Raw genomic sequence first — 22924 nt, 5'->3', positions numbered from 1 at the left:
GAGTGTGGGGCCTCCCTGCTGCTGTGGAGTCGGGGCGGTCTGCCTCTCCCCACCGCAGGGAAAAGGGTAACACCTGGGTCTGGGTGCAGTTTCCCCCCCCAGGGGGCACCTAGACCCGGTTTGTAGAGTACGCTTGGGGAGTGTGATCGTGTGTACAGCGTCTCTTTATGTCTGTCTCCACGTTGGTTGAGTGTGGAGTAAGTGCATATGAGAGCATGAGGGTGGGAATGGATGTTTGTGTCTGTGCCTGTATGTCTGTGTCTATATGTCAGGTTGGGTATCAGACGCCACCTCTCTGGGGACATCTCAGGCCCTCCAAGGTTTGGAGGCCTATCTCCCCCTACCACCACTTCCCCTGCCAGTGGCGGACTCCCTCAGACATCGGTGCGTTGGTGGTTCTTTGTGTCTGGGGGTGGGCGTCCAGGTACACACCGGCTCACTCCTTGGCGGCCGCTTATCGGGGCCTGGAGCCTGGGGCTCGCTCGGGCCACTTCGGAGGTGGGGTTAGAGACCATAACGCTCGCATCCTATCAGCTGGCTTGGAACATTGCACGGGCTAAAAAGCCACACAATGAAGGGGAGTTCGTTAAAAAATGCCTCAGTGACCTTGTTGAAATCTTGTCTCCTGAAAACAACAAATTAAAACGCGTGGTATCAGACGTCCAACTGTCCCGCCACACTGTTGAACACAGAATATCGGACATTAACACGGCTATTAAATCACAGTTGCACTCTGACCTTCAAGCATGTGAGTATTTTAGTGTCGCATTGGATGAGAGTTGTGATATAGAAGACAAGCCTCAGTTGGCAATATTTTAGGGTCTGTGTCAAACGATTGTGTGATCAAAGAAGAGCTCCTGGATATTGTGCCATTAAAAGACAGAACCCGTGGCATAGATGTGAAAGAAACCATGATGGCTGCATTTGAAAAAGCAAATCTGCCCATAACGAAATTAACTGCACCGCCACGGATGGAGCACCAGCCATGATGGGATCTGTGAACGGGCTTGTGGGGCTGTGCAAAGCTGACCGAACTATTCCTGACTTTTGGAATTTCCACTGCATCATCCACATGGAGCAACTCGTGTCTAAATCATTGAATTTAGATAACGTCACGAAGCCTGTGATGGAAATCGTCAACTATATCCGCACACATGCGCTTAACCACAGGCAATTCAAGAATCTCATCGCTGAGCTGGACCAAGGGCTTCCAGGTGACCTGCCGCTGTGAGGTGGCTGTCAAAAGGCCGGGTACTCTCTCGCTTCTTTGAGCTTTTGGATGCCGTGAAACTGTTTATGGAAGAGAAGGACTATCCCGAGCTCTCAGACCTCAAGTGGATTATGGATCTGGCCTTTTTGGTCGACATGCTGTGTCACTTGGACAGACTGAACCTGACAGTTAAGAAGAAACAGCTGGAAGCATCATATTGCAACTCATGAGCAGAAAAATCGCCAATCTACACAAACTGTGTTAACTGTGGAACACTTTCAGAGCCGGCACATCTGGAAAGGCTCCATCAGTGCTGAAAGGTATAAACAGGTTTAAGAGCAACATCTGCTCCATGCTGATGTTTCTCAGGAAGGCCTTTGTGTTTGAGCAGGACGATGCTGAACCGCAGACTGCTTCTATTCCAGCCTCACGGCTTCGGAGCAGAGGAGCCTGCAGTCCAGACCTCTGACCAGCTAACAACATCTGGAGCATCACGAAAGCAACAAGAGGACGAAGCAGAGCCAGAACTGCTGAGCAGCTGGCATCAGACTGGTGTTAGAGAGCAAACATGGACCTGTCCTACTTTTACAGACGTGTCGCTGCATCATGTTCACAAGGAGCTCCTATTTTTATCACCATGGTTTATGTTCACAGTTTGATATGTTTCTGTGTTCTACTGTGAATGAAATACAGTTTGAGACTTGAAGTCACTGCACTGCTTTTATTTCCATTTTACACAACAGCTAACTATTTTGTACTTGGGTTGTATAAAGATGCTCAAACATTATAGTGAAATACCACACACAGAGTAATAGTGCAGAAAATCCTGGTGTAATAACCAGACACTGCAGGAACTACAATAACTACATTTATGGAACCTCTGAGCGGACTCAGTGCTGCTGTTTATCTCTAACATTCCAGCTGGGAAACATTTAAACATTAACGCTCTCTGTCCCGCGGCCTCAACGTAAACTATTCTAGTTTGTTGCCCGACGAGCCAAAGTGAAATTAATGAGCGAGTCTTCTTCTTGATTAACAGCCTGCAGATGAAACTGATTCATTTTCTTGTGTTCTAGTAGCATCAGTCTGAATCTTGGCAGCAGATGACCTGTTTGGACAGCTGCATTCATTTACTGGTGTTACTGGCTGGATGCATGCAGTCGGTGTGGTGCTCCCAGCTGACTTTAAGCTCAAACTCTAAGCATTTGTCATGGTGAAAATAGCGCCACCTTCAGGGCACTGAAAACATTGACTCTGCCTCATGAGCTCATTAAGCTCCCTCCGTCGTACACCCCTCACAAACCGAGCCCAGGACCAGGCAGGGGTTTGATACGTCTAAGCTCCACCGGGATGTGAGCGAACGAAGCGCTTTCAGTGCAAAGCAGGAGCCGATTCAGAACTCTGGTCGTGTTTAACCTGAACGTCTGTCGCTGAAATGCAAGAATATGAGACAGAACTGCTCTCAACACTGAAAATACTCCGAATGATCAAGAAAAACCTGCAGAAACATAAAGAGAGACGTCGACCCGTGAGAGAGTAAAAACACACCATGTGCACGTGTCCTGCTCCAACACCGAGCTCCCTTTAATTCATTCGTACAATGCAAGATTGAGTTTTGCACACATGACATCAGTCGGAAGAGTTTTCAGCATCACATCTTATTTAGAGCTATTTATAGCTACAGGCTGCCACCGCTTCATAACGCGCACACAGGCCGTCATGGAGGAGCTTTAGCTGGTTAGTAATTGGATTCAGACAGTTTTAGCTCAGTTTCAGGGCTGACAGCAGCTCTCTGGGCCCTCTGGAGGAAAACTGGGCGGTAAGTGTCTCTGCTGAGAAACGAAGTCCGAACAGAGCTGTGCGGTAAAAGAGAAAAGCTTAAAATTAACGAGACGGCTCTTTCAGGGGCCGCTTCACCCTCTAACCCCAGAGACAGCAGCTTGTCCGCTCCTGCGCATGCTCGGTGGGCCTCGTGGACCCCGCTCAGTGTGGCGTACATTTGTAGGATTTCCCCAGCAGCCCTCCATCAGCTCTCAGGCTTGTCCTTGTTGGGCCCCATGAAGTCCACGCCGTCGATGGGGATCTCCTTCTCCTTGATGGCCGCCTGCACGCAGCGCTGGTACTTCCGGAAGCTCTCCGTGCACGGGTCGCCGCTCCGGTCGCCCTTCAGGAACTTCTCGGCAAACCAGCGGTTGAAGCAGGTGTCGTACTCCCGCTTCAGCTCGGTACAGGCCTCCCCCACGCTGTTCATCTCCGGGAAAAAACACCGCTCGGCTCAGAAACGACAGAGGAGCGAAACCTGGAGGACCTACCTGCCGTTCCAACCCGGTCAGCGACAACGACATGCGCACTGTGGCTCTCCTTGGAGTGCGCCATGTGATTGGCTGGTTTGGAGAAAACGGCGTACCTGCGTGAGGACGTAACAAAGATTTGTACAAAAGAGGTATTCACTCTGAGGAGAAATTACGAACCCGAAGTGTTTTTAAAAAATACATAGTTAAATAATGGAAATATTTTAAATGTTGATCTATTTACTAAAATGTACCTTTAAGGCTGCCATAATCATTTGTGGCAAATAACAATCATATATAGTATGTAGTTGTATTTTTCCTCTTCCGTTTTTCTTTGTAGCAAGTTTAAATTCATGTCCTCTTCATTTGTCAAAATGATTTCTAACAATTTGTGTTGCTTTTTTGTAGTTTTTATTTATTTAATTATTTTTAATAAATATTTTTTATGCCTTTTCTCTAATAAAACAGCTTAGTCTCTAAACTGAAAAACTTAAAGATATATGTGTTGGTTAATTTACTTTTATGTACATATACGTATACTTTTTGATATTTATGATTTATCTGTGTGTTTTTTACTTTAGACGTTTGATAAATTGAAGAAACAAACGTGTTCTCAAAACATGGCGGAGTGGCACCTCGTCATCGTTTACCTACCCATTGTGCAAAACCCCGCGAGAGTTTTTGAGCAGCTTTCCGAAATCTCGCTGTTCCCCGAGAATACGCAAAGAATCACCAGAGAGGCAGAAATAAGCTTATATTCATATTTATTCATCAAAGATCTGGATTAAACCGGCTCCCTCTGGTTGAAGCAGGTAAGGAAGACCCGCAGAGCTCGTTATTTAAGCTCTGACTGCAGCTGCTGACGGGGTTATTGGACCCTGCGTCTGTGCTATGCATTAGCCTCTCCTGCTGGGCCCTTCTGGTTGTTGTGGCCGCGCAGCCGGACTTCGATTCAAGCTTCACCGAGCTGCTTTGTGAATTTTTCCGTTGCTGAAAGTGCTTCTGTCCGCAGAGACGAGATGTCCGACAGCGAGGACAGCGACTTCTCCGACAACCAGAGCGAGCGCAGCAGCGATGGAGAGGCCGAGGAAGTGGAGGAGAATGAGGTGAGCTAGCCGGCAAGCTACGTGTGCTAACAGGAGGTAAACAGAGAGGAGAGCGCAGCTGCGACATGTGCGGCAGGATACCGAGGAAGAACGCAGTCAGACCTGCATAAAAACGGCACAATTTATAATAAAAAGCTAAGAAACTTTATGGGAACAAACCCGGTCGTGTGTGTATGTGTGTCTTCTGTCTACTGGTCTTATTTGATCCGGTAAATTTGCTGCAGTCGACTGGATTTATGGCGGGACTATCTATAAAATAGAGTAAATAACCAGTTTTATAAGTAACTTTATGACTGTGAGTTATTGTACCTCCTCTGTGCCCACGTTATAATCCACGCAGTCCTCTTCAGATGTTGGGGCTCATTCTACAGATGGAGTATTAATAACGTGGTCACTTGTTGGCTTCACATAAATCAGAGGTTAATGTTTTTAAAAAGTCTTTTTTGTACATTGACTTAAAGAGCTTTGGTGTTTTTGGCACCGGTGTTACTCCTGTGGCATTTTTAAAGGCTTTTATGAACTATTATTTCCTGAGTCACAGCAAAATAATACATGTAATGCAGCAAATCAGGAGCTGATCTTTTATTGTTTTCACGCTGGTGTGTTAAGTGTGATCGTGTGATGTTTTTGAAGCTGTTTTTGCTACAATAGGGTGTTAAATATGAAACACACAAAAACACCAGTGACACAAAGAGTCACGATCCTCCTACCGGACCAAAGGAGGGTTAATAATGACCAAAAACGTAGAATTCTTTGGATTAAATGTTCATATTTATTGTAAAATAACTGTTGATAAAGTTTTTCTGCCCTCGGGCATCTGTGGTGTCACCCACAGTAACGGCTCTGCTCTTACTCAAAATGAAAGTAACACCTGTGACGGTTTGAAAAATCCCTGCGTGGCACCAGACCACAGGTACTTTACACCCACTCGAACTAAAAGAGAACATTTCTGATAAATAAAGGAGACACTGGACTTACCACAAGCAATGTTTTTATAGAGCATCAGGAAAGGGAGTTGAGTGACATCACCACCGCCGTGTTTTGATTCTGCTTTTTAAAATACTTACCTGCTGTTTGTGCCTTTGGGCTCGAACACTTCGGTACAACTGCTTTAAAAGCAAATGCTGTCAGACTGATGACCGAAGACTTTTTATTTTAATGTAAAATTAAATGTCCCGTTTGTGTGTGATGTTCCTGTAAAAGCTGCCGTCTTCGACAAAACTCTAGAATATAACTCTTGAGCGTTCATGAGACTTTTTACCCAGATAAGTAAAGGATGTGCAAATGTTACTATACAAATGTCATTGCAGTTTCTCCCTCTGACGGGAAATTTGACTTATTTATTCATCAGAGATGCGTTTGACTGACGATAGGCCAACAGCCTTTATGGCACCAAATTTCTGAGTGAAAAAATAATTTGCAGGGTCTGTTCTCAGATGAGGCTCAGATCTCTGAGGCTGTGTTTATAAACCATCCCTGGAAAAACAGAAGAAGCGGAGAAGCAGCGGACTCTCGCAGCGGGACCAGAGGGGATGCAGGAGATTAATTTTCATCTGCTTTTGTTGTTGTGTCACCAGGAGGAGACGGGCAGCCCAGTGGGCAGTGACAAGGTAGCGGATGAGGAGGGGGAGGACCTGGAGGATGAGGAGGAGTACGACGAGGAAGAGGAGGAGGATGACGACGACGACCGTCCGAGGAAGAAGCCGAGACACGGAGGGTTCATCCTGGATGAAGCTGGTGTGAACAGACGACGATCTCTCAGACTCCTCGTGATGATGATGCACGTCTGACCCTGTGTTTGTCTGTCCAGATGTGGACGATGAGTACGAGGACGAGGATCAGTGGGAGGACGGAGCCGAGGATATGGATATTTTGGAGAAAGGTAAGAAAGTGAAGATGAGAGCTGTTAGGAATCCTGCAGCATGAGATTGATTCTAAACTCCAGACTCGATCCCGAGGCTCCGACTGACGGATCGTGTCTGTTTAATCACGTTGCACAAACTGGTTTCATCCATTAAACTAGTGAACAGATTACTGAACGTGCTACACGATCCCAGTCTGCTGACAGCACACCTGCTGAGGTGTAACCTCAGCTCATTTCACGTTTGTGATTGAGCCGGGGAGCCGTCGCCATCCCGCCTCCGGACGCATCGCTTTTGTTTTTCTGCCGGTTCTTATTAAAGTCCGTGTTTCGCACACTGACGTTCAAAGAGTCCGATCGGTGTTCACAACCAAAACTATTGTGATGTCGCTGCTTTGAGGAGCGGGACGAGGCCCGCGTTAGTCGTAGCCCGTCTTCAAAGCGACTTCAGTGCATCAGGGCGGCGCTAAAATGGCAGTGAGCTGCGGTGTGTTTGTGACTGAGCGGAACAGGTTGGCAGTTACGTGAACCTCCACGAGCAAATAGCTGAAAATCACAAATCTGTTGCCGTCTACACAGAACATCAAATTAACTCCAGCCCGAGCCTCCGAGACGTGGAGCAGATTCAGAAATTGCTCCACAGCGTGGTCTGTGCAGGACGACAGTTTAGCTGCACCAAGACGGAGGTGCTGAGCAGCCCTCACCCGATCCAGGAGTAGAAGCAGAATAGAAGCAGTGCCCACTGCCAACATTCGTGTCGCCGACTCGGATCATTGCAAGCTGCTGGCAGCGGTTGTTTGCGGTGATTGTCCGCTCTCCCGTGAAGCTCTGGGTTAAGTTAGTGTGAGTCCTTCTTCCCCGTCGACCGAAGTTTTAACCGAGGAGCTGCGAACGCTCGGGCCTGCAGCCCCAGGCCCCCCCCCAGTTCAACACAAATTAAGGCTTCTAGTGACAACAGTCACGTCAGGCCCACAGTGTGACTCCTGGGCAGTTTGCAGTAACCAGCAGGAGAGAAACAAAGTTGCACATTAGCTGGATGAAGAAAGCCAAACATGTGGCAACACTCAGCAGGAAAACAGCGAGCGTGTGATCTGCAGTTAATGAGCTGAAATGTGCAGAAACACCACAATCAACTCCTTAAATATTTATCCTGGTCTGTTCACCAGAGAGACGCTCGCTGAAAATTGGCTCCATATTTCTCGACCATCACTGTTTTACTGGAAAAGTCCTTTAAGCTTGTTTAAAAACAGCAACCAAACCAAATGTACGCCCAAAGACCAAATCTGTGTTTGTTCTCCAATCAGCTGTCAGCCTCGGATCATGTGACGTGTCATCATTTCAGTTTAATGTGTGCGATGCAGAGGAACAGACCCAGGAGCAGCTGGATGTTTGATCAGATTTTTCAGGGCTTACAGAGCGCTGCGGGCCGCACTCGACCCGCCACGTGTGGTCCAATCCGCATGACTTTTTATACCAGAGTTCGAATCACCAAAGCTGAGGCGGACCAGTCGTGCCGGTCGGCTGCTGGCCGCCGAGGTCGTTAATCGTTTTTTTCCAGCTATCGGCTGCCGAAATGGCTCGTCGCTAACGAGCAGCTTTTTCCTCACACTCGCTGTTTCACGTCAGACGTCCGTCGTCACAGCAGCCGTGTGCTGAGTGAAGGAGAAGGAAAGTCAGATTGATCCAGTGTTGATGAAGGGCCCTGGATGTGTAGAACCTGGAAGAACGCCGATGACATCAAAACGTTTCCTGATTACTGTGTCTGTGAGGATGCGGTGGGAAACATTGAGCCGCTTCTTATTCGGGGCGCAGATCCGTCCAGAACTTTGTCAGTACTCGCGTCAACACGAACCGAACCACGGGCAGGACCCTCACATGTGTCAGTAGGAAGTGGCGCTCTTACAGTGTGATGTCCATGTGTGCAGGCTGTTTTCTGACTCTGCTCTCTCTGTCTTGCCGGCTCCTCTGTCGTGCATGCGGCCTCCAGTTAACGGTAAATCTGCTCCCGACGCTCTGATGTTTTCCATCGATGCCCATGCTGTAAATAGGATTCCAGCCCCATCCATTTGATTAAATCCACGTCCCTGAGTGTATTAACCCCACCCCCACACCTCATCTCAGCATTGCTGCATTCGTGAGTGTGTGGCGTAACGCGAGGAAGCACCGAGGGCAAATCCATGACTGGCTCGTTGAGCAAAAAACGCCAAACAGCAGATTAAAGAAAGTAGAAACTCTTTAAATTGATGTTTGAACCTAAGACGGCTCTCAGAGAACCAAGTGTGACCATTTGCCTGAACCTGCTACCTGACGGAGCTGCCATGATTTCAGTTTACACACTAACCAATGTGGGTGGAGCTTTTGTGATGATGCTGATGATGATAATGGTGGTGTAGCTTTGCTGAAGGTGGATGTACAGTAGAAACAGAATCGAAGCAAAAAGCTGCGTCTAAAGCAAAGCCGTTGTGCCGGTTGCCTGGGTAACCGATATGTAGATGCAGGATGTTTACGCCGTCGTGTTGACCTTAGCTTAGCGCCACTGCATTGGCTGACACGTGACCCAGCTGTGACATCATCACAACCAACGACTCTGATCTGTGAGCTCCTTCGGTGACGCTGACGTCTCAGAGTCGGCCGTAAACCCGTGTTTTGGGCCCAACCCTGCGGTTAGCGGCAGTGAGCGCCACGGCTAGCTTAAACGGGTCGTACCGTGCGCTCGCCTCTCTGATCTGAGCGAGGTGACGTCACTTCACCGCCGATGCTCGAGTCGACCCCGCTGCTTGTTTCTAACTTTATTTAAACGAGACTGGGTGAGCGGGTACCTTCGCGCCTGATGTGATTGGCTGACAGCGGCGCTGTGTTTCTGCTGTACTTCCTCCTGAACCACATCACGTCTCCATGCTCCCCCGTGCTGCACGTCACCGATAATCACAGTGTTGTTGTTTGTGTATTTTTCCCATCATGCTTTGTGTTGCTGTTGCCTGACTCACTGTCTTTTGGCTCCTCACACTTTCTCCCTTCCTTTTGGGTTTGTCTCCTGTCCTTCCTCCCCCTCCGTCTCCTTTTTCACTCCTCTTCCTCTCCGGGCGGTCCTGAGCAGAGGAGGCTGAAGGTAAGTTTTTCATGTCATAACTGTCGAATACGCTTCAGTTCACTGGACTGGAAACAAACCGTCTCTTCTCGCCTTCAGTGTCAAACATCGACCACGTGGTTCTGGATGAGGATCACTCTGGATCCCGGCGGCTGCAGAACCTCTGGAGGTAAAGCTTTTGTTTTTGACCGCCAAAATAAAAGTCGGAGGGTTTTTATTAGGAATGGACTGAAAGCCACAGTTTGATCTGCTGTTCGGTCTGATTGGGGGCGTGGCCGTCCACCATTCACTGCAGGTAACACGCAGACTCTGTGGTTTACTTTGTACTGAGCCCCGTCTTCATACAGGGAATGATTTACCCTGCACAGCTCCATTCAGCTGAAACCTTTATCCTTTCAAGTAAAATAAAAGCTAGCTATTATTTAAAAGCGCCGTCCAACCAGACCAGCTGAAAACACAAAAGAGGAATTTTTCCCGGCCTGCGTTTTTAAACAGAATAACGTGTCACTGAGATTCTCAGCTTCAGTTTGACGGCACACTTCACAGCTCACACGTGAACATTGAGTTTGTCTTTGTGTTGCAGAGACTCCAGGGAGGAGGCGCTGGGCGAGTACTACATGAGGAAGTACGCCAAGTCGTCCGGAGGGGAGCAGTGAGTACCTTTGTCCTTCCTCCTGCAGGTTGGGCTCCTCTGCCTCAGACACCACGACACGCTGAGCTGCCAGCGTCGGTTACTTTAATGACGTCACATGATTCTTAGTCGCGCGATGGCGAGCTGGACGAACTGTTTCCCACACAGACTGTGACAGACCACCAAAACTGTTGCTTTTTCTTCTTCTGTGGTGCGCAGTTACTCTGGAGGGTCCGAGGAGCTTTCCGATGACATCACCCAGCAGCAGCTTCTTCCTGGAGTCAAGTATGTAAACACTGATCCACCAATCAGCTTCCAGACTTCGCTGACATTATTACAGTGGTTTAATGTGTGTTTGTCCCCATCAGGGACCCCAACCTGTGGACAGTCAAGTGCAAGGTACACACACACACACACACACACACACACACACCGGGAGGATGCACACCTTTATGATGCTTCCTGTCTCTGCAGATCGGAGAGGAGAGGGCGACCGCCATCGCACTGATGAGGAAGTTCATCGCCTACCAGTTCACTGACACGGTAAGAACTCGCCTCTGATTGGCTGGAAGTTTTCTCTGCGCTGCTGATGCAGGACAGCAGGACGGAGGGTTTTAACCTGATACAGGCCCAAGTTTTTATTATATCTACAACAAAAAGAACCGGTGACCTGAATGGATCCTCGCTTAGAGAGAAATAACCAATGACACAAAGTTTCTGAGGTCAAAGGTCGCAGCTGATTTTCCTAGTTTGGGTTTTGACCTGCTGATCTTCCTCTCCTCCACCCGCAGCCTCTGCAGATCAAGTCCGTGGTGGCCCCGGATCACGTGAAGGGCTACATCTACGTGGAGTCGTACAAGCAGACGCACGTCAAGGCCGCCATCGAGGGCATCGGCAACCTGAGGATGGGCTTCTGGAACCAGCAGATGGTCCCCATCAAGGAGATGACGGACGTGCTGAAGGTCGTCAAGGAGGTCACCAACCTGAAGCCCAAGTCGTGGGTCAGGCTGAAGCGGGGCCTGTACAAGGACGACATCGCTCAGGTGCTCAGAGGGGGGGGGCGTTTTCACTCGTCAGATTTCAAATCATGTTTACCGATGTTTACGTAGTCCGAGCGCTCTCCTGGGGGTTAAAGGTCACATGTTCCAGGGTGCCAGCTTCAGCCCAGCAGGAGGAGGGGCCTGTCTCAATACGCATACTTGTGCATTCTCGTGTACTCGTGATACGTCATCAGTCGGAGACAAAGTACTGTTCCAATTCAAAGTACACATCAAGCCGAGAACGCGAAAAATTCCCGGATGTGTACAAATCACGAGAATTGAGAAAGGGCGGAGCTGTTTACTGTTCCCCATCACCACAGTTACAGCTGCTCCGCTGTGCCAAGCAAACAAGGCTTTACCCTCCAGCCGTTTTCCAGTCTGCTTCCCTTCACCTCCCGATTCCTCTCACAAACACGTCCTCTGATAAAATTCCACTTCGTTCAGCCGTAAAATGATCGCTGTGTGAACTCGGAGCCATGTGTGGCTGAAGCTGGTAAACAGCTGCTTACGGTCACGTGGCTAACCAGCACCTCTTCCCCACTTCCTGAGAAACAAAAGCTAAAGTTTAAGCTCGAGAGCGGAGGAACGTAAGCTGCTCCGTGAGCGTAAACGTCACGTCTCTGTTCTCCAGGTGGACTACGTGGAGCCGAGCCAGAACACCATCTCCCTGAAGATGATCCCTCGGATAGACCTGGACCGCATAAAGGCCAAGATGAGCCTGGTAGGTCAAACTCGAAGGTCTTTTCTCCACTCGAGTCGCTGCTCTGATGCGTAACTGTGTGTGTGTGTGTGTGTGTGTGTGTGTTACAGAAAGACTGGTTTGCCAAGAGGAAGAAGTTCAAGAGGCCTCCACAGAGGCTGTTTGATGCTGAGAAGATCAGGTAACGGCCTGTCCGGCCTCGAGCATGCTGGGGTTCCTCGCTGAGGCAGCAGCGTGATGACACTCTGTGGTTTTCACTCCTCAGGTCTCTGGGAGGAGAGGTCAGCCATGACGGAGACTTCATGATCTTTGAGGGAAACCGTTACAGCCGCAAAGGATTCCTCTTCAAGAGCTTCGCCATGTCCGCTGTGGTGAGGAAGACTCTTCACAGACTCACTGTTACTGTGAACCTGGAGCTCGTTTAAATGAGAGAGTGAGAGTTGCAGAGGAAACGGGCCAGTCCGCCTGCTGCAGTGATGCACAGTCCAAACTTTATATGCAAACAGCTTGAAACATGCTCACTGCAGATCTCACTCCTCGTCCTCACAAAGTCTACATGAAGCACTCTGTTATGTGTGATTTTTCCCTCTGTGAAGCTCAGTGTGAGGCAGCAGCATGTTTGTTTAAGACCGCCAAGCCCCTAACCACTGCACAGCTGAGCTCTTTGAACCTCACACAAACAGCTGCCGTTTCTTAGAGAGGTTTATTTTTGGCCAAGATAATAAATGAAATTAAACTGAGGAGAAGCTAATGTTCGCTCTTTACCACAGTTTATGCCCCGATTTTGATCCAAAGTTAAAACGATCGTGACGTCCTTTTGGCGTGTTTGTTGTAGATCACAGACGGAGTGAAGCCCACGCTGTCAGAGCTGGAGAAGTTTGAAGACCAGCCGGAAGGAATCGACCTGGAGGTGGTCACAGAGTCGGGTACGAGTCTTTCTGTAAATCTGCAGTCCTGTGAAACCTGCTGTCTGCGAGGCCGTCGGGCCCACGGTTACAGCGTGGGACGTCCCAAAGCGGGACGATGATCCTGAGCGCGGCAGCACAGCTGAAAAGGAGCCGCTGTGGCGAATTCACCGCAGTCGGCCGATCCTGTCGTAAGCACAGCGAGACGGATAAAGTTACAGAAACAATCGCTGCTGCTAAACGACGTTCTCCTGCCCGCTGAGCCAGCAGCAGCTCAGTTTTTACAGCACAACGAATCGTGATGTTTTTAATCAGCTCTGTCATTAATTCATGCCTGGGTCCCAGTTTTACTTGCAGTTGTTCAGTTTTCATGGATTTAAACAGAACTGTTACTGTTGGTGACACCTGTTCTTTCAACTTAAACAGTTGGTTTATAACCCGCTACGTGGAGAACATGAACTCGTGTTTACGACGAAGCTTCAGTTTGAATCTGTGTGTGCGCTCAGGTAAGGAGCGTGAGCACAACCTGCAGGCCGGCGACAACGTGGAGGTGTGTGAGGGCGAGCTGATCAACCTGCAGGGAAAGATCCTCAGCGTGGACGGCAACAAGATCACCATCATGCCCAAGCACGAGGACCTGAAGGTACGCACACAATCCTGCACACAGGACACAGGAGTCATAACTTTAACCTTTTGATTGGTCGCAGCAGATGGCCGCCCCTCCCTGAGCCTGGTTCTGCCGGAGGTTTCTTCCTGTTAAAAGGGAGTTTTTCCTTCCCACTGTCGCCAAAGTGCTTGCTCATAGGGGGTCATATGATTGTTGGGTTTTTCTCTGTATCTATGAAGCGCCTTGAGGCGACTTTTGTTGTGATTTGGCGCTATATAAATAAAATTGAATTGAATTGAATTGAATTGAATTGATTGGTTATTCGTTCAGAGCCACGCCTCCTCATTGCACAGGAGTAGAGGGGGCGGGACTTACTGTAACGCAGCATTATCTGGTGTAACTGTACATATTCCCGTTGCCCTGCCCTCTGTCCTGTGTGTGCTCCGTGCAGGACCCTCTGGAGTTCCCGGCTCACGAGGTGAGAAAATATTTCCGGATGGGCGACCACGTGAAGGTGATCGCCGGGCGATACGAGGGCGACACCGGCCTCATCGTCAGAGTGGAGGAGAACTTTGTCATCCTGTTCTCCGACCTCACCATGCACGAGGTAAGAGGTTTGCAGTGTCTCCACCCACCGTTCCTCACCCTCCACCGTCCCCCTCTGCCAAGCCTCGGGTCATTCGAGTCCTCTAGTGGAAAATCAGATGTTGTTAAATGAGGGTTCGGGCTTGATTTGAAAAGTTGAGGCGCAGAGTGGGACAGCTCCGTGCTGCTACAGAACAGTTTGGCAGATCCCACTGATTTACTGGAAGAGGCGTCTCTTTATGGAAGCAACAAGCCTGCGACTGACAGCTTGAACACATGGAAAGTCCCTGTGGGGAGGATTTGGAGAGATCTCAGTGAATACTTGATATCATAACTCTGTTTGTTTTCTCTCTCACCTCCTGAGATTCATTTTGTTCTGATGCTTTGACAGTTTTGTCTTTGAACTCTTCATGTGTGTCGTGTCTCATGAAGTCCTTAAACTGCTCGCCAGCACAGGAGTCTGAGGGGCTGCTCACCCGCTGGAGGACGAACCTCAGATTCTCGTTTTCGGGGTTCAGACTAACGCTGGTCCCTGAATGCTTTATGTGCTGCTGAGTTGGTACCAAATCTCTTTGCTCTCCTCATTGAATCGAAGGAGAGACTAAACCATCCAACCCCATCTTTGTTCTTCCTGAGAATGGGAGGCAGAGCCTTCAGCTGGGAGTCCGGCTCCAGCTCCTGGATCCCACGGTCCTCTGATTTCTAAGGAAAAGCGCGTTGAGCCGAGTTGAAGCTGGATGTCGTGACATGGCGTTTAATGACTCTGTAGTCATAACAGTGTGGTGTGGTGACAGCCCAGCACTGGCTTATCGCTGTGGGGAATGAAACCGTTTTAATAAAATGCTAACATGACTGTGATCACAAATCCGCTCTTCCTGTCTGCAGCTGAAAGTGCTGCCCAGAGACCTGCAGCTCTGCTCTGAGACCGCGTCCGGCGTCGATGTAGGCGGGCAGCACGAATGGGGCGAGCTGGTGCAGCTGGACCCGCAGACGGTCGGCGTTATTGTTCGGCTGGAGAGGGAGACATTCCAGGTAATAGTCCGCTCCGGGAAGCACAGAAAGCGCGGCGGTTGATCGACGATTAACAAACGCCTTCTTTGTCTTTCAGGTGCTGAACATGCACGGGAAGGTGATGACCGTGCGCCACCAGGCGGTGAACCGCAGGAAGGACAACCGCTTCGCCGTGGCGCTGGACTCGGAGCAGAACAGCATCCACGTGAAGGACATCGTCAAAGTCATCGACGGGCCGCATTCTGTAAGCGCGACTTCACCCACAGCTAAATATTTCTGTCGACGTGACGTTTAATGGCAGACTTGAACTCACGCGAGGCTGCTGTCGGCGTCGCTGTCCGCTCGAGGGTCAGAGCTGAACTCCTTTGCGGGCAGAAGCCTTTAACGCTCGCGTGTTTCCTCCTGCAGGGCCGGGAAGGCGAGATCCGTCACCTGTTCCGAGGCTTCGCTTTCCTCCACTGTAAGAAGCTGGTTGAGAACGGAGGAATGTTCGTCTGCAAGACCAGACACCTGGTGCTGGCGGGCGGGTCCAAGGTCAGCACCTCATGCTCGCTTCTTCTTTGTTGTGCCTGAAAATTAAACCGTCTGCTTTTCCAGGCCCTCTAATATCTCACATAACCGTGTGAGATCTCTCGGTGGCTGCAGGGCAACCGGACTGAGAGCATTTCTCAGCGTCGTCCTTGGCAACTTGAATAAAAATGTGTTTTGAGTGTGAAGCAGCTCTGAGGCGCGTCCAGGGTTGTATAACAGTGTTTGGGCTGTGGGGGTGAAACGTGGAGGGGCTTCATCAACAATATCAAACCCAGGAAAAGCTTTCCGTGTGAATATGTGGAAGAATTACTGCCATGTGCTGGGAAGCTCAGCCTGTCTTTAATGAGTCTGTCAGCATGAGAGCAGTGGCAGCAGGCCTCTTTCTGACGATGAGGGTCGGGTCGTAGTGGACGGGTTTGCTTCCTCACGCCACTCGGAGACGCTGCACCCGTCTCCCCACCTCATGAAACCGATTCAATCCCCCGAGCGCGCCTGCCGACACGGCTTCGAGGTGCCAGTTCTCTTCCAAATGTGTAAAGCAGAGCCGTCCTGGACCTCTGCAGAGCGAGCCGCACTTTCACTGGACCGACTCGCCCAGCGTTTCATGCGCAGCAGAGAAAAGGATTCGTCAGATTTCTTGTAGCATGTCGAGCTTGAACAATTTGACTGTTTGTGTGTTTTAGCCCAGAGACGTGACCAACTTCACAGTGGGAGGATTCGCACCGATGAGCCCTCGCATCAGCAGCCCCGTGCACCACGGCGGAGGAGGTGAGTGCTGGAAACACACAGCAGCTTAACGACGGGGGTGCCGCTCTTTGGAAAACACGATGAGGGGATGAAAATAAGTCAGCCGAAGGTTTTTCACTCGAGAGAACAAAGCGTATATCTGGCTTTGTTTGCGACCGCAGCCGCACTGACATCCAGATTCCCTGATTTCGATCGAGCGATTGATTGGAGGTTCTTAGTTCAGCTTAGCCAGATTCATTCTTCCTGTACAATCAGAAGCGTTTCAAACGCTGTCACTGTTTCTGAACCAGATTTATAGAAAGAGTCATCTCTTGATCGATCACATTAAGATTTGGGGATTTCCCAGGCACTTCCAGACTTGGCGTGATGATGTTGCAGGTCTCTCGCTTACTACCTCTGACAGGTGGGATTTATTCGTACTTCGGTTCTTCCTGTGCACAGACGTCTCGTCTCTGAGGCGCCTCCGGTTTACTGACACATTTGTTTTTTCACGTCCGTCTGGAGCCAGAGGGGTCGTCCAGCTCTCTGGGGGTCAAAGATGTTTTAATCTCATAACTTCCAGAGGAACTTTTCAGGAACGTGGAGGCGTGTGGCTCTGTTTCAATGTCATGGAAGGAAAACAAGCAATTAAAACTTGTCTTTGTGATGAACGTGCAAAAACAGAGACCGTTCGTTTTGTTTTTTCTGTCTCTGATTAGAAGAAATGTTGAGGGAAGCAGAGACCGACCTGTTCGACTGTCTGTGATCAGGTTACTGATGCTGACGAGTCGGCGTGCTTTTCTTTCTCTGGTGCGAAAGAAACAAAATGATTCGCTGACTGATGGAGGTGCTGGTGTGGCCTTTCAGGTGCTCAGCAGAGAGGAGGCGGCGGAGGAGGAATGGGGCGGGGCCGAGGACGCAGAGACAACGAGCTGATTGGTCAGACGGTCCGTATCTCCCAGGGTCCTTACAAAGGTAAGACCGAGGGGACCGGTGTGAAGGATGGGACCGGTGGGGGGGTCGGTGCTGATGGCTTTGCCTCCCTTCCCCAGGATACATTGGTGTCGTGAAGGATGCAACCGAGTCCACGGCCAGGGTGGAGCTGCACTCCACCTGTCAGACCATCTCTGTGGACCGACAGCGATTAACCACCGTGTACGTATCTTCACTGAGTCCTTAACACACACAGGAAATCATTTTCTCCGTGCTGACAGCAGCTGTGTTTGTTTACGCTCATGATTCCCTCCCCGATCCTTCTTCTCTGCAGCGGTGGAGCTAAGAGGCCCAGTGGGTTCACCTCCACCCATGTACGTACTCCCATTTACGGCTCCCAGACTCCCATGTATGGCGTCGGCTCCAGGACACCGATGTATGGATCTCAGACTCCGCTGCACGACGGTAGGCCACGGTTTGGTCGTCCTCTATCGGCTAAAAGCACGTGTTTGTTTTTTGGGTTTGTGTTCCTCCGATTGAATTTCTGCTTCTCTTTGTAACAGATGTGTTACAGTGTTATCGTTAGGGATGGGTATCGTTTAGGTTTTATCTGATACCGGTGCCAAACTGGTACTTTTGAAACGGTGCCGGTGCTTAAACAGTGCTTAAAGAATGGAGAACACAAAATTGGTCCAAAAATCTCTCATGTTCAGCTGTTTTTTTGTAAAAAGATAACAATGTTAGCCTTTTCTGCAGCTATGGGGCATATATGGTATCACTCTTGGCTGGAAGCAGTGCTTAAACAATGGAAAAAACACAAACTTTGTCCTAAACCTCTCATGTTTAACTGTTTTCCACTTTTTCTTTGGTCATTTTAGCCTTTTTGGCCAGGGTGAAGGGAGTATCTGCCATCAAACAAGAAGACAGCCGCATGTAGCTATGATGATGTTTGCTAGTTCACCTTACATGCATTAATGTAATAACGTGGTTAGCCTACTCAACGTAAATTACACACGAACAACATTAAGCTGCTCACGCAGAGAAGAACGGCTGCTGCTGCATCATCATCCTCATCATTTCAGCTACACTGGCAGGGCTAGGGGCCAGGACTCTCCTCTTCGGGTTCTTGGGGGATGTTGCAAACTCCGGGTCCGATAACAGGCACCACACCCGCAGTAGATGTGCTCGGTGTGAGGTCTCGCAGCAAGCTATCAAATACGACACATTTCTGGGCTTTTAAAAAAACCGCTATGCGTCGCCAGGTGTTTCATCGGATTCTTGGTGTTACCTCCTTTGACAGTATCACAGTATCAGCTTAAAGCACTTGTTGCTGCTGAGTTTGCATATTTTGCTGTGAAGTACAGCCAGACTTTGACCGCTTCGCTTTGGACATTTTTAATCTGTAGCTCTGCTCTAAAAGAACGTACGTACCTGGCCCCGCCTACTATCCTCGGAAACGTAAAATGATTGGCTAGAAGTGTATCACAGCTCAGGAAAAAAAGCACCGAAATGTGTGCTGCTTTTCGATCTGGTTACTACTGTTTATGTCAGAACCGGGACCCATCCCTAGTTATCAGTATTCAGTTTGTGTTACCAGGTGGGAGCAAGAACAGCAGTGGGCGGAGCTGTTGGTTCATCAGTGAATATATTGATGATTAATGGATGAGTTCATTGTTTGTAAAGTAGCGCCTCACTTTTCTCTGAGCCTGGCTCTGATTAAACTGAGGTCCGCCTTTAGTTGAAGTTTAACCAGTAACCTCCTCTAGTTTGAACTGGTGGTGGTGGTCCTTTAACTCGTCACCTGAGGGTCTGAAGCTAAACGCAGCTGACTGTTGGTGCTCGTATAAAGTTGCTTCGACTTGTACGTCTTACGTCCAAATGCGACGTGCCCGTTAAAACAAGGGGAGCTGGTGCTGACACTGGACCGTAGAGTGGGCGTGCGTCATGACTGTGTCATCAGCATAGAGGTGGCTGTCCTCACCTGTGAGCAGCACAGTGCTCTCGCCTCTAACTCACAGCATCTTTTGCCTCCTAACAGGAAGCCGTACGCCCCACTATGGATCTCAGACCCCACTGCATGATGGGAGCAGGACTCCAGGTCAGAGCGGAGCGTGGGATCCCAGCAACCCCAACACACCGTCCAGGTGACGCAGTGACCGGTAAACACAGCGTTCCCTTCTTTTTTTCTTCTTTCTGTCTAACACGTGATTTATTTCTTCTCAGAAATGAGGAAGACTACGACTTCGGCTACGATGACGAACCCTCTCCGTCCCCTCAGGCCTACGGGACGACCCCCAACCCTCAGACCCCGGGTTACCCCGAGGTCCCCTCGCCACAAGTCAACCCTCAGTACAACCCTCAGACACCTGGCACGCCCGCGATGTGAGTATAAGGCACAGAAACACACCCTCGCCCTCCCCTCCATAGCTGACGTAGCGACATAGCTGATCTGGGTCCTCGATTCTCGATTTGTATATTTGTGTTTCTGTGTGCAGGTATAACACAGAGCAGTATTCTCCATATGCAGCCCCGTCCCCTCAGGGCTCCTACCAGCCCAGCCCCAGCCCTCAGAGCTACCACCAGGTGGCGCCCTCACCTGTCGGCTACCAGAATACGCACTCACCAGCCAGCTACCACCCCACGCCGTCCCCCATGGCTTACCAGGTAGACAACGACGCTGAGCTGCTCGGGCTTTCCCTGAATATTTGTGTTCTGGGTTTTTTTTGTATGTTTTTTTTAAGATTTCTTTTGTTAATCAGAGTTTGGATGAAGGGCGGGCAACTCCAGGCCTCAGGGCTGGTGTCCTACAGGTTTTAGATGTGTCCTCGATCCAACACAGCTGATTTTAAACGTTCTCCAGAGGCCTGGTAATGAACTAATCATGTGATTCAGGTGTGTTGACTCAGGGTGAGACCTAAAACCTGCAGGACACCGGCCCTCGAGGCCTGGAGTTGCCCACTCCTGCTTTAGGACCTTTCTGTTTGTGGAGGTCTAGATTTTTCTGAAATTTGTTCTCAGTCTGCGTCATGTCATCTGCACAGGCGAGTCCCAGTCCGAGTCCCGTGGGCTACAGTCCCATGACGCCCGGAGCGCCCTCTCCTGGAGGCTACAACCCTCACACCCCAGGCTCCAACATCGAGCAGGGCGGCAGCGACTGGGTGACCACAGACATCCTGGTCCGAGTGAAGGACTCGTTCATGGACCTGATGGGGCAGACCGGGGTCATCCGCAGCGTCACGGTGAGTCTGAACACTTGGCGCGCAGCAGCGCTGATGGCGTCCTCGCTCCCTGCGAGTCTCTGATATTACTGAGAAATGTTTTTTGGGAGATCTGGCTGCGCTCGAGCATAAAATGTTGTGAAATGTGTGAAAAATGTTATTCTGGGAGTCGGAGACGCAGCTCTCGCACACAATGATCTGAGGTGTTATTAGGGACGTGCAGATGTTGCTGCTTAGAACCGCATCACAGTTGTGAAATGTCTCCAAATTCGCCGAGAGCTTAAGAGCCATCTGGTTCTGCTTCCTGCTTCCTGCTGCTGTTGGATGGCGGCTCGCTGGATCAACATAAATGCTCCTTTATAAACACAAAAGAAAGCGTTTCTTCACAGGAGGCGTTAATCTGTTCCATATCGAGTCCTGACTCAGGAAGTCGTGTTTGTCACAACAGGCGGAGCTGAATCATTTCTGAGTAACTCTGACAGCGATGTTCCTCTGGCCTCCCGCCCACGGTGTTTAGGAACACGCCTCCGTTACTGTCGAAAGTCAGAAACATTCAAGCGTTTGACGGATTTCACCGTTTAGCGCACAGACAGCTTTGGCCTCAAACTCTGCTTACGTGTGGACAGGAGCACAGACATGTGCACCTTTAGCTCCTTTGTGATGTCAGGCCGTCTGAGGCTTCTGATTGGCCGGCGTGCAGTAACCATTACAGCCGAGCGCAGCTTCGTGAGTGGCGGTGGAGATGAAACGGATTCAGTGTCTTTGTTTACGTCTGAAATTGATTTTAAAGCAGCTCCTTTGAATATTTTTCGTGTGTGTGTGTGTGTGTGTGTAGGGAGGGATGTGCTCGGTGTTCATGCAGGAGTCTGAGAAGGTGGTGAGCGTCAGCAGCGATCACCTGGAGCCGGTCACGCCCACCAAAAACAACAAGGTAAGAACCACAGTCGCGGTTTCTGGCGTCCAGCTGTCTGCAGATCGTTCGTTTAGAGCGCGTGTGAGGCTCAACGCTGCGTTCGCTGTGCCCCGTTTCAGGTGAAGGTGATTCTCGGAGAGGACCGCGAGGCCACGGGGATCCTTCTGAGCATCGACGGAGACGACGGCATCGTGCGCATGGAGCTGGACGACCAGCTCAAGATTCTCAACCTGCGGTTCCTGGGCCGCCTCGAGCACTGAGCCTCGCAGAGCTCCCACACAAACGTCTGGTTTTTATTACCTAAAGATCCAAAAACCACATGTGGCTCTGTGTGTGCAGTTCAGCGGGTCTCTCCGTTTTTGGCATTTTTATTTTCTTCTTTTCTTATTAGTGGTCTGAATCTGCTTTTAGTGCTTTTCCTTCATGTTCTGTCTGTGACTTTGGTTTTCTTGATGCAGCAGGATGAAAATAATGTGTAACATGTCAATAAACTGATTCAGTGACATTTCTGTATGTTGTGTCAAAGCCACCAGCCGCTGTCACTGGCTGGGTTGTCATAGCACCGGATAATCAATGCAGTCAGCTGATCAGATTCTGACAGGACAGTTATTTTAGCGGCTCTGACCTTGGGCCTCCGCCATTGTGCAGCTACCAAACGCTGCAGTTCCTGCAACATCCAGCAGAGGCAGCAGTGAGTCCCCACAGACACACTGTTTGGTCTCTGGATGATTTCCTCTTTAACAAGAACACTTTTATAACTCTGCTGTTTAAATCATATTAAGGCTTAAAGTTTGCCTTATTAGGGGCGTGGCCTCTTTGACTGACAGGTGGCTGTAGCTGCTACGTGTTGCTAGGCTTCACCTGAGCTGGTCTGTTTGTGCTGTTGGAGCTTTTTTATTTTTTTATTTTTTCTGATGACATCATGTGACCAATAACGTGGTTGCTGAGGTTACTGTAGTAACAGACCGTCCATGAAGGCGGAGCTTATTAGCAGGTACCTGTGTGACAGCGATATCCAGGTTTTAAGACGAGTGGTCACTTTCTACGTGTTCCACCTCCCCGAGCGTGAAAACCTTTTGATCTTTTTAAGCACAAATAGAGGAGAATCCCAGCAGACATGTTTCTGCTGTTTTCTGGATGACATGATTGACAGGAAGTGACCAGCACTAAAGAAATGACAAGAGAATCTGTAAAAATCACTTTATTGATGGTTTTTATTTTTCACATTTAAGCTCTTCAGACACTTGCAGTATCTGGGGTAAACCTGCTGCTACTCAGGCTCCACCTGTGATGGCGGTGGCGTTAGCCGCAGGGCCGCTGTGGCCGCTCGTGGTTTATGGGGAAATAGTAGAAGGGCACCTGGTCAGGACAGGGGTGCCCTGGGGAGGGTACCGGCCGTGAGTCGGCGTCTTCAGCATCGGTGCAAAGATCGCAGCCTACGGTGAGGTTCCGATTCAGGCGGATCTTCAGCTGAAACCACAGCTCTCTGTCCTGGAGGAGAGACGGCACACTGAGCTACTGACAGCTGCTCCTCACCTCAGCACTCAAAGTTACACTCGTCTCTGTGG

The 22924-nt window shown here is 49.8% G+C and overlaps 3 protein-coding genes across 4 annotated transcripts in view; 1 reads left to right on the top strand and 2 right to left on the bottom strand.

Moving 5' to 3' along the window:
• Positions 1–2762: 2762 nt before the first annotated feature.
• On the bottom strand, positions 2763–4236 carry triap1 (TP53 regulated inhibitor of apoptosis 1). Its single transcript, XM_082502427.1, has 2 exons — positions 4156–4236; positions 2763–3617 (listed from the first exon to the last, which is right to left on the bottom strand). The coding sequence occupies exon 2, from the start codon at positions 3459–3461 to the stop codon at positions 3237–3239; it is 225 nt and encodes a 74-aa protein (XP_082358553.1). The 5' UTR covers positions 3462–3617; positions 4156–4236; the 3' UTR covers positions 2763–3236.
• supt5h (SPT5 homolog, DSIF elongation factor subunit) lies at positions 4185–21861 on the top strand. 2 transcript variants are annotated; one of them, XM_082502337.1, is made up of 30 exons: positions 4185–4313; positions 4514–4607; positions 6185–6344; positions 6418–6489; positions 9566–9577; positions 9656–9725; positions 10140–10208; positions 10407–10472; positions 10556–10586; positions 10662–10730; positions 10979–11230; positions 11859–11948; positions 12038–12108; positions 12193–12298; positions 12763–12853; positions 13339–13475; positions 13891–14046; positions 14910–15056; positions 15133–15279; positions 15444–15569; positions 16250–16334; positions 17160–17267; positions 17345–17447; positions 17560–17690; positions 19264–19369; positions 19449–19607; positions 19721–19889; positions 20267–20464; positions 21279–21374; positions 21476–21861. In XM_082502337.1, the coding sequence occupies exons 2-30, from the start codon at positions 4521–4523 to the stop codon at positions 21614–21616; spliced, it is 3255 nt and encodes a 1084-aa protein (XP_082358463.1). In that variant the 5' UTR covers positions 4185–4313; positions 4514–4520; the 3' UTR covers positions 21617–21861. The 2 variants fall into 2 exon arrangements, with proteins under 2 accessions (XP_082358463.1, XP_082358464.1); XM_082502338.1 differs by lacking the exon at positions 9566–9577.
• A 681-nt stretch (positions 21862–22542) lies between these two features.
• rnaset2l (ribonuclease T2, like) overlaps positions 22543–22924 on the bottom strand; it is a 9968-nt gene continuing 9586 nt past the window's right edge. Inside the window, exon 9 of the mRNA XM_082502417.1 lies at positions 22543–22847. Coding sequence (XP_082358543.1) covers positions 22659–22847 — 189 coding nt within the window. The 3' untranslated portion in view covers positions 22543–22658. The remainder of the gene's footprint in view (positions 22848–22924) is intronic.

The sequence above is a fragment of the Aulonocara stuartgranti genome, assembly GCF_965226115.1.
Source record: "Aulonocara stuartgranti genome assembly, chromosome: 14".
NCBI lineage: Eukaryota > Metazoa > Chordata > Actinopteri > Cichliformes > Cichlidae > Aulonocara > Aulonocara stuartgranti.
Note: the sequence above shows the minus strand (reverse complement) of the source record. Positions and strands in the feature narration are given on the sequence as shown.